General features: G+C 61.6%; 1 protein-coding gene across 12 annotated transcripts in view; it reads right to left on the bottom strand.

The window, feature by feature from the left end:
* Nucleotides 1-100: 100 nt before the first annotated feature.
* ACTN4 (actinin alpha 4) overlaps nucleotides 101-10,012 on the bottom strand; it is a 73,877-nt gene continuing 63,965 nt past the window's right edge. For 4 of the 12 annotated variants that reach the window (XM_061388177.1, XM_061388176.1, XM_061388171.1 and 1 more), the window contains exons 12-22: nucleotides 8,891-9,041; nucleotides 6,429-6,537; nucleotides 6,175-6,315; nucleotides 5,903-6,085; nucleotides 5,661-5,795; nucleotides 4,466-4,645; nucleotides 3,584-3,730; nucleotides 2,652-2,732; nucleotides 2,281-2,346; nucleotides 1,542-1,700; nucleotides 101-1,437 (exon numbers count right to left, since the gene is read on the bottom strand). In XM_061388177.1, coding sequence (XP_061244161.1) covers nucleotides 1,279-1,437; nucleotides 1,542-1,700; nucleotides 2,281-2,346; nucleotides 2,652-2,732; nucleotides 3,584-3,730; nucleotides 4,466-4,645; nucleotides 5,661-5,795; nucleotides 5,903-6,085; nucleotides 6,175-6,315; nucleotides 6,429-6,537; nucleotides 8,891-9,041 — 1,511 coding nt within the window. In that variant the 3' untranslated portion in view covers nucleotides 101-1,278. The remainder of the gene's footprint in view (nucleotides 1,438-1,541; nucleotides 1,701-2,280; nucleotides 2,347-2,651; nucleotides 2,733-3,583; nucleotides 3,731-4,465; nucleotides 4,646-5,660; nucleotides 5,796-5,902; nucleotides 6,086-6,174; nucleotides 6,316-6,428; nucleotides 6,538-8,890; nucleotides 9,042-10,012) is intronic. The other 8 variants (XM_061388178.1, XM_061388179.1, XM_061388173.1 and 5 more) reach the window with 2 other exon arrangements.

The raw sequence follows: 10,012 nt of genomic DNA, 5'->3' as shown, positions 1-10,012 counted from the left end.
GGGTGCGCCCAAGCCCCCACTTCGCTCTGGGAAGGGGTGCTCCGTCATCACTCTCCAAAGAAGTGGAGAACAGGGATAGAAAAACAGGACGCTGTAGGAATCCTTCTTAAAAATATTACATGTTTTATTATCTTGTTCCCAGAAGGGAGGTTTATCCAGAAACCGGGGGAAAAAAAAAAATCAAGAATAAACTCAAAAAAATAAGGCGGAGGGTGGTGGTTAGGGAAGGGAGAGCAAAACCATCCACTAACAGGTAGCTAGGGCAGCAGCCCACCCTCCACCTCAGGAGCGTCCCCAGAGACCCATGCCCGACGGCAGACATCAGAGAGAATCGGGGAGGGGCTGGGGGAGGGGAGCCAATCAGCTATGTCTTCATTATGAGAGCAAGAGGCGGCGAAGATATGTTGCTAGGTGAATATATATTTATATAATAAATCCGTAAGTTAATAAAGTAAATAGGAATTTTCTGAAAGGTTGATTTTTTTTTAATAGCTTTTGTTTTTTTGTAAATTTGTGTGTGTGTGTGTGTGTCGGGAAGGGGGGTGGTTTGGGGAAGGGGGGTGGTCCTTAGAAAATCTGAAGAGATACACAGGTCCAGACAAAGCAAAGAGGGGGGTGTCTGGGGGTGAGGGCCGGAGGCTGCTCTGCCTGGCCCCACTCCTATCACAGAAGAGGAGGAGACTGAGCTGAAGCCCCTCACGTCCTGGCAACACCAAGTTGGAGGGGAGGGGAGACGGAGCAGGCAGGTCCTCTTTCCTGCCGGGCGGCCCGGGCACCCTCTGCGGGGCCCATCGCAGGCTCGGCGGTTCCTGGACAAGGCACGTCGGGCTTTGGCCTGGATGTGGGAGGCCGTGAAGGGACCTCGGGGGAGAAGGGGTGGGGGTGCCGTTTCTAGGGCTTGGAGGGGGCCTGTTTTGCTGTGAGGATCCACTGTTCCCTCCACAAAGTTAGAAAAAAAAAAAAACCCAAAACGAAACAATACATCATATATATTTACCAGACCAGAAGCGCTGACCCCGGTAAGCCTCCCGGCCCCCATCCAGGGGGAGGGAGAGCCTTGCGGCCGACCACAGAGAGAGAGGAGAGAGCCTGCCCCAGCCCCTCCCTGCCCACCCGCCCCCCCAGCAAGACCGACAGAGAGTGCTTTGCATAGATACAGAGTCAGAGGAGCGGGCCGGGGGCCCTCGTGGTGGGGAGGTGGGATGGAAGGGCTCCCCCAGCCCCTCCGGGAGGCTGTGAGGAGCGGGGCGTTTGGTCGGGGGTTCTCCGAGCGGGGCCTCACAGGTCGCTCTCTCCGTACAGGGCTGTGGAGAAGGACTTATAGTCGAGGGCGCCGGGCACGGCGTCAGGGCCCTGGTAGGGCGCCATGCGGGCGATGCAGTACTCGGCCTGGTCGGGCGGCAGCTCTCTCCGCAGCTCCTCGGCTGTGATGAAGTTCTGGGGGGCAGCAGGGCAGGAATCTGGGTCACCCCCACCCGCCCCTGGCATGTATGCTGGCCCACCCGGCCCCCGAGTGCCTGCCTGCTGGATGTCTGGCTCACCTTGTCCCCAGCCAGGACCTTGAAGGAGGCGATGACCTGGTCGGCCGTGTCTGTGTCGGTGGTCTCCCTCGACATGAAGTCGATGAAGGCTTGGAAGGTCACGAGGCCGCTGTGGTTGGGGTCCACTACGCTCATGATGCGGTTGAACTCGGCATCGCCCTGCGAGGGGGGGTGGGCGGGGGACAGGTGGCTCTTGAGTAGCGCAGGGCAGGCCGGGCCTGGCCCAGTGGCTAGAACGTGGGGCCGGGAGAGCAGGGCCTAGCCCCAGCACACGGGACCGGTGGCATCGGCAGGCCTCTGAGGGTCCCGGCTCCCCCAGGGCCCGCCGCCCCATGCGCCCTCCGCTCCGCCCCTCCCATGATCCTGGGAAGTGGGGAGTTGGGGTGAGGATCAAACAGGCCTACTGCTCCTCAGCCCTGGCTCACAAGTTAGCTCTGGAGGGCGAGGAAGAAAAGAGAGAAAGAGAGAGAAAGAGAAGCGGGGAGCGTGGGAGGCCTGGCCTCCTCTCTCCGGAGATTTCCAGGGCAGGAGGTGGGAGGCTCTGGGGGGCGGGGGCGTCGTCGGAGGGACCCCACCCAGCAGAGGCAGCGGAGGAGGAGGAGGACGGAGGCCAGGCTGCGCTGCTCTGGTGGAGGAGGGTCCCCGAGGACACGGAGACTCTGGAGGCGGTGAGGAGGGTGAGAGGGGGGCAGGGGTGGGGGGGGAAGGCCGAGCAGCAGGGCAGGCAGAGGCGGCATACCAGGCTGTATCCTGTGGAGATAAGCAGAGCCCTGAAGTCATCGGAGTCCATGCTGCCTGTCTGCTTCTGCTCCAGGACCCAGGGACAGCAGAGGAGGCCGGGCCCAGAGTAGGCAAGAGGGGCCGCCCCGTGCGCACAGCGGGGAGACAGGACAGTGGCGGGAGCAGGGTAGACAGAGGCGGCCCCGAGAGACCAGGTAAGGGGGCAGGCGTCCGGAGAGACACAGGGCAGGGAGGAGGAGGCAAGAGAGCCGGTGAGATGGTACACGATGGCGAGGGGTGGGGTGGCCGAGGGAAGGGAGACAGAGAGAAGGAGAGAGAGAGAGAAGAGCAGTTAATGCCACGGTCCGCTGGGGCCCCGGGGGCGCGTACCTGCCGGTCGTTCTCCACGTCGTAGCCCAGGCTGATGAGGCAGGCCTTGAACTCCTCCGGCCCCAGCGCCCCGCCGTGGTCCTGCCGGCGGCATCCGGAGGCAGGTGTGCACGAGGGGTGGGCGGTGTGGAGACCAGGCCGGCAGAGGCGGGGCCGGGGGCCGGGGTCACATGCAGAGGGCAGGGGAGGGGGACACACGGGGGGAAGGGAAACACAGAGTTAGAGGTGACGAGGACACAGTGATGGCCGGGGTGGGGGCCTGGAGGGTGGTCAGAGGCCTCACCCCGCCTCCTCTGGGCCAGGGCAGGGGCGGGGGCTGAGAGGTGCAGGACTCAAGACCCAGGACTCCTGGGAGGGAACGGGGGAGCTGTCCTGGCCTCCAGGATCTGGGGTGGGAGAGAGGGGACTGCCCCTCCTGTGTGGAATGCAGGGCCCTGCTAACCCCTGGAGTACATCCTTCCCACGGAGGGCAGGCGGACGACACCTCAGGTCCAGCAGGGAGGGCCTGGGGCGAACTGGCGTTCGGGGCCCCTCTAACGGGGCTACCAGACCACGTCTGACTTTTAAGAACAGTGAGTGTGTGTGGCTTGGATCCCTGGGGGTGCTGGCACTTGTCTGTGTGTCTGTCTGTCTTGGATCCCCGGGGGTGCTGGCACCTGTCTGGATGTCTGTCTGTCTTGGAACCCCAGGGTGCTGGCACTTGTCCGTTCAGGGTTGCCCTGGCAGGTGGGTGAGGAGACACAGCCCCAGGGACAGAGCCAGGGGTTCCCCTTTCTTCTCCTGAGGGAAGCTGGGTCCCTGTCAACCCGTGAGTGGCCTCTGATACTCAGGGACCATGATGTGAACAGACAGACAGATGTGAAGACGGAGGGGGCGGGGTGGGAGGTGACAGCAGGGAGGGAGGGAAGACGGGGGCTGAGGGAGCCGCTCACCTTGTCGAAGTGGTTGAAGGACGCCCGGAACTCCTGCATCTGCTCCTGGCTGATGCCCTTGGCATCGCGGGTGAGGATCTGGTTCTCGACCTCGTTGATGGTGCGGGCGATGGTGGTGAGCAGCTGCTCCCAGCCCACCCGGATGTGCTGGGGAGGAACCAGGGCGTGAGTGCGGGCTGGGCCAGTGGTACCACAGTAGCTGCAGCTCAGGGGGGTCAGACTTGGGTTTCTCCTAACCCTCTCCCAGTGCCAACCCAGCCCCACGCACTCCCGTGCACACAGGGACACAGCCACACGCCTGCCTCTGCCCAACCACCAGGGCCCTGGTTCACGTCCCACTGTGCACGTCCCAGTCACGAGGCAGCAGAGGACTGGGGCCTGACACCCATGCCAGGATCCTCGTGGGAACTCTGCAGAGATGTTCCAGGCAACGCTTATCTAGCTTTCTGGGGAAACTCCTCTCCATTCCTTTTATTTAGTGGCACCCTCGGATTTGCATGGTCTCAGGGCTTATCACTGGGGATCATTTCAAGCTGCCAGTCTGACAGCAACCAGCCCTATGCTGGGACTTCTGCACACATTGGCTGGGCCCACGCCCTCAAGCAAGGACCCAAGGATCAAATGGCTGAGGCCGTATTAGGGGGCAGGTGCTGCTGCCCTCCCGGCTCTCCAGGAGCTCGTCCTGAAATGTGTGTTATCGTGGTGATGGGAGAGTACTGGTAAGGAAGTCAACTTTTCAAAAAATATGAACATGGGATCCAGTCTCTGCGGTCAGAGTGAAAGAGGAGAGAGAGGAAGCGGGAGCCGGCTTTTCTACAGGGCAAAAACCACTCGGAAGAAGGCGGCAGCCTGGCTCGGGCTGGCAGGGCGAGCAGGGCGCACCTCCATGGTATAGTTGGTGTGCTTGTTGTCGAAGATGAGGGCCTCCTGGATGAGCTGGTGCTGCTGCTCGAGCAGGTCCAGGTTGGGCTTGTAGTCCACAATGCTGCGCTCATACTGCTTCAGGTGGCTCAGCTGGTCCTCCAGCGTCCCATTCATCTCGATAGAGATGCGCCCGATCTCCTGCACAGAGGACGGCGGCGCTGGGCTGGGGCTGGCGGGCCCTCGGCCACCACCAGCCACCAGGAGGAGGCCTGTCGCTGGCCACTGCAACGCGGACTGGTGGTGGTGGTGGCGGCAGCAGAGAGGCCGCCTCCAGCCTGGGGGTCCTCTCCCAGAAGGCCTGCCGCTCACCGACTGTCCCCCCAGCCCCGCCCTCCAGCGCAGCAGCAGTGATCAGTTTCTGCCCCAGCGCTTCACAGGTCCACCCCCACAGCTCCCTCCCTGTGAAGCCCAAGCCTGGGACAAGCCCCTTCTGCAGAGCTGGAAACTGAGGCCAGGAAAGGGCAGCTTATCACAGTACAAGGCAGAGCCGGGCTGGGAACCCAGGCCTGGCCCGCTTCAGAACCCAGGCTCCTGAGCGCCCCCACGCCTCGCCCTGCCACGGCAGCTGGTACTATGCCCTGGGCTGCCTGCCCAGACCTCTTGGACTGGTCGTGAGTTTCAGTGACGCCGCTTGGTCAGCAGTAGCCCAAAGGGCATTGAGGGGCATGGTTACAAGCGTCCCCGGGGCTGGATCACCAGGGCGGAATGCGTGTGCTCATGAGGGTCTGAGCTCGGACCACCTTGGTCACAGCGACACCGCGGTGCTCACGATGGGGCTGGCGCAGGGCGGTGCCCAACTGTTCGCTGAGGAAATGAATTAACAGTCCCCGTCCCCTTTCAGGGATGACAACACTGAGGAACAGAGGTTACGTGTGCCTGACTCCAGAGCAGCAGCTGAGGGCAGAGTCGACTTGAGACCGCCTCTCCCTGACCCCTAGCACAGTCTTGCGCTGGACAGCACTGCCATTTCCATCGATATAACCTTCCCGATCCCATGAGGCCCCCAAGTCCACTGGCCCCACAGAGCACTGCGGACCTCCTGCCAGGGGTGGGCAGCCTCCCATTCAGCGGGGGCTCTTGCTCAATTTTGCCAAGAGATTCTTGGGGTGTGGCGGGGGGGCGGGGTGGCAGGGCTGGGACGACTGGCCCTCACCTCCATCTTCGTCTGGATCCAGGGCCCCACAATATTGGCCTGGCTGGCGAACTGGCGGCGGAGGTGCTCGTTGGACTGTTGTTTGCTCTGCTCCTCCAGGAGGGCGTGGTCCCGCTTGGGCACCAGCTGCTGCACCTGGTGGGGGGGAGGGCGGCATGTGGGCAGGGGCAGTCAGGGGTCAGCCCTTCGCCTGGCAGCCCCTCCTCGGCATGCCAGTGGGTGGGTGGTTGGGTGTCGCCTACCTTCTCCCACTTGGAATTGATGATCTGGGGAGTGACGGTGGTGTAGGGGTTGCTGCCCGAGAGCTTGATGTGGTTGCTCTCGGCGATCCGCTGGGCTTCCTTGTGGATGGCCAGGATGGCCTCCCGCTCCCTGTCGGCATCTGGCAGCGTCGACTTGAACTGGTCGTGGGCTGAGATCAGACCCTGGGGGACGTGAAGAGAAGGGGTGAGGGGGCAGCCCGGCCCCCAGAGGGCCCACGAGCCCTGAAAAGGGTGGAGGGCCGGGGGCGGACCTCGATTTCCTCGATGGTGTGGACGATGAACATGTCCTGGAGGTCCTCCATGGCGCTCTCCATCCAGTTGTTGAAGGGGGCCGCCCGCTTGGCGTACTCCAGGTGCAGCTGGTCGATGGTCTCTAGCTGCTTCTCCGTTTTCTGGTGCGACAAGGACAGAGGAGGGAGGTCAGTGGGCCAGCAGGGGCTGTGCATGGTGGGCGGGGATCTGGGAAGCTCTGAGGGCACCCACCCCAACCCCCGCCACCGCTCACCTCCAGGGCTTCCCTGCGACTGTGGGTCAGAGAGCCAAGGGCGTCCCACTGGTCACAGATCTTCTGGCAGCGCGTGTTGACGTTGTGGGAGTCGTAGTAATCCAGCTCGCTGTGGACCGGGCAGAGGATGGTGAGACCCGGTGCGGGCAGGGATTGCCGGACCCGCCCACCCACACGTGTCCCAGGCCCTGGTGCTAGGGGACACCACCCCTCTGGGCTGAGGCAGGAGGAACTGGCGAGGGGGTTGGCGGGGAGAGGACAACAGAGCTTCCTGTCAAGAGCCGCTGACGCAGGGCTCCCAGACTGTGACCCTCAACCACGCCTTATCTGGATTGTTTTTTGGGCTGTGCCATGTGGCTTGTGGGATCTGAGTTCCCCGACCAGCAGTCAAACCCAAACCCGCGGCAGTGGAAGCACAGAGTCCTGACCAGTAGACCCCCAGGGAAGTCCCCTGGACTTGCTTTTTCCATTTAAACAAAGTCTAGCAGGGCATGCTGGTTAGAGGACAAGGCTCTGGAGCCAAGTTCCCTAGGCGTGAATTCCAGCTCCTGATTTTGAACCTGTGTGACCCTGGGCAAGTGAATTCCCTCTGGATCCCTCGGTTTTCTCATCTGTGAGATGGGGGCGGGGTTGTGAGGACACCAAGTTACTTAACACGTGTCAAGTGCTGAGAGCAGTCCTTGGAGCCCAGTGGGTAAAAGCAGGAAGTTAATAAAGGATATGTTTTTATGGGTATTAGGAAAAAAGTGTGTGACTAGCCTGCAATCTCATGCTAAGCAACTAAGAATATATTCAAGAAAAAAACCAAACAAACAAGCTGATCAGAGAATGGGTATTACTGTTGCCTTGACTGAGGTTGGGAACACTGAGCTGATACCATAGCTCTTGCCCCCCGACCCCACTCCTGAGCCCCAGGCCTCCTGCCTCCTGGGGTCACACTTGGGCACTCCCAGCAGGAGGCTCCTAGTCGGTGCACAGGTCTAGGGTGACCAGACGGTCAGGCAGGATACAGAGGCCAGGGGAGCAGGCAAGGGCTGGAGAAGCAGCCAGGCAGCGTTCCACGCAGGGGCTGGGCCGGCCTGGGTTCCACTCGCATCTCACTCACTCCCTAGCTGTGTGATCCGGGGCAGGCCCCTTGGCCTCAGGGTGCCTCAGTCCAGCTCTGTAACAGACGATCAATGGGACTGACGAGCTGACACATGGAGGGCCCTGAGTGCTCTGAGCTTTCGTCATTATTATCAATCGATGCCCAGCCGGTCTGCCCATCCAGGCTCAGCCCAGGCGGCCCTTGGCCTCTGACTCATCTGTAGGGGAATGGACGGCACCCCATACAACCCTCCCCCCTTCCTCCAGGGCAACTGTCCAGAGAGTTGCCTGGGGGACCGTCAGCTCCCTGGCTCAGGGCGATGGGTTTCACATGGCCATTCCCAGTGCCCGAGCAGTGGGCTGGCCTAGCGCTGACTGCAAGTCTGTTGCCAACCAGCGTCCAGGGGCTCGCCTGTCCCACCCCCACAACCCCTGCAGATGGTGGGCGTCTGTATCCGTGACCTCACTCTCCTTGGCCTGGACGTGCCAGGTACAGGGAGCTTGATCCTAGAGGAGCTGCAGGACCCCCAACAGTGCCCAGTGAGGGTGCGTGTACCCAGGACTGTGCCTGCTAGTACTTCTGCCCCTGGGCGAGCACATGGGGAGCCCCAGAGCAGCTGGGCAGTGCGGAGGGAGTGAGTCAGGGAGACAGCCCTGCCCGGTGTGGGGCTCCTCCAGGCCTCGCCGCTGGACCCCCGCCTTGGAGGAACAGGCAGAACTTCGGGGATGACTGTGACAGGGTGGGAGGTGTCTGTCGAAAGGCCAACTCCAGCCAAGGATCCTATTTTTGAGCAGACGGCTATTTTGGGAGCCCTGCCGCCCCTCCAGGGCCTTTGGATTTTCCATGAAGTAATGGCTGGGGCCTCCCGCTCCCTGGGCCTTGCCTGCTGCTGGCCGCTCCGATGGGGGAATAAGGCTCCCTTTCACTGTGCTGGAGACTCAGTGTACTAATTGTGTGCACGAGTTTATCTGACTGGGGTGGGGCGGGGAGGGCAGAGAACCGGCTGCCTGGAAGCTCTTACAATAAGTGTATTCTGAGCAGCAGAGGGAAGAGGCCGGGCCGAACAATGGGCTCTCTGTGCAGCCCAACTCCCTTGGGGAGCCATGGGTGGGGGCCGTGGAGGCTAGGCCGCCCACCACCTCAGGGGGCCAGAGACCTCCCTTCTGCTGGGGAACGTAGATCCCATTATGGGTCTCATCTGGGGTTAAGACAGGCGGACAAAAGGCATCACCCCGTAAGGCTCCTTCCTGGCATGGGAAAGGAAGGGGTGAGGGTGGAAAGGACCAGGGGAACCCCTCCACCACTGCCCCACCACCGCTCTGGGCCAGGCGCTGGCAGGGAAGCAGATGACGGGGGACCGTGAGCCCACACATACTTGAGCTCCTGGGCGATGGCAGCAATCTGCTCCACGCGGTCCTGGTGGGCGGCCAGGTCGCTCTCGAAGGCTTCGTGCTTGCGGATGAGGGCCTTGATGTCCGACAGGGTGGCCGTCTCATAGTCCCGGTGCTTCAGCATGGCCTCCTTCCCTGAGGTGGGGTGGAGGGCAGGGGTGCTTGGTCAACAGCATCGCGGGCATCCAGAGGGGGTGTCCAACCAGAGGGAGGGGAGTGGGGTACAGACCCCATGCCCTGCCTTAGCGAGGATGCTGCCATGAAAGCCGGAAACCCCGGGAACCTTTTCCCTTGCTCCTTTGAAGGTATTTCTAAGCTATAACACCTCCTGGATGGGGCTGGGAGACACTGTGGGGTTGGTGGGCGTGAGTCAGATATCCCAACTCAGGCTCTGTATTCTAGACTTAGTGTCTTTTATTGGTGCATGCCAAGTCGCTCAATCGTGTCCGATTCTTTATGACCCTATGGACTGCAGAACACCAGGCTCCTCTGTCCATGGGGTTCTCTAGGCAAGAACACTAGAGTAGGTGGCCATTTCCTCCTCCAGGGGGTCTTTCTAACCCAAAGATCAAACCCACATCTCAATGTCTCCTGCATTGGCAGGTGGGTTCTTAACCACTACGCCACCTGGGAAGTCCTTTATTGGTAGCATGTAAGAATCTGGACAGTGCTACCAAGGCTGGAAACATCAACACCCACCTGCAGAGGGCCTAACTGGGCCTCAGCAGTGCCAGGGGGGTGGCGGGGTGCAGAGGGGAGGGGAAGTCTGACTTGGGGCTCTTCCGGGATCCTGACCCCTATGCCTGCTCCCTGGCCCTTGGGCGCCACGCCCCCTCAGGGAGGGAGTCCTATCACACATCTGCTCCATGCTACCCTAAGGGCTTTCTGTGTGCAGTGAGGCAGGGCCCATGTCAGGCCCTTTGAAGGAAGGAAGGAACACTGTTATTAGGCCCGGAGCCTGGCTAATTATACACCCTGGGACAGAAGCTCAGGCGAGGAGCCCTGCACACTCAGTACCGCAAAGAACTGAGGGGGAGATGCTGGGACCCCTAACCTCTAAAGCAACCTCGGGCTATCCCCAGAGTGCATACTCAGAGACCAAACCC

Source organism: Bos javanicus, chromosome 18, assembly GCF_032452875.1.
Source record: "Bos javanicus breed banteng chromosome 18, ARS-OSU_banteng_1.0, whole genome shotgun sequence".
Classification (NCBI taxonomy): domain Eukaryota; kingdom Metazoa; phylum Chordata; class Mammalia; order Artiodactyla; family Bovidae; genus Bos; species Bos javanicus.
Note: the sequence above shows the minus strand (reverse complement) of the source record. Positions and strands in the feature narration are given on the sequence as shown.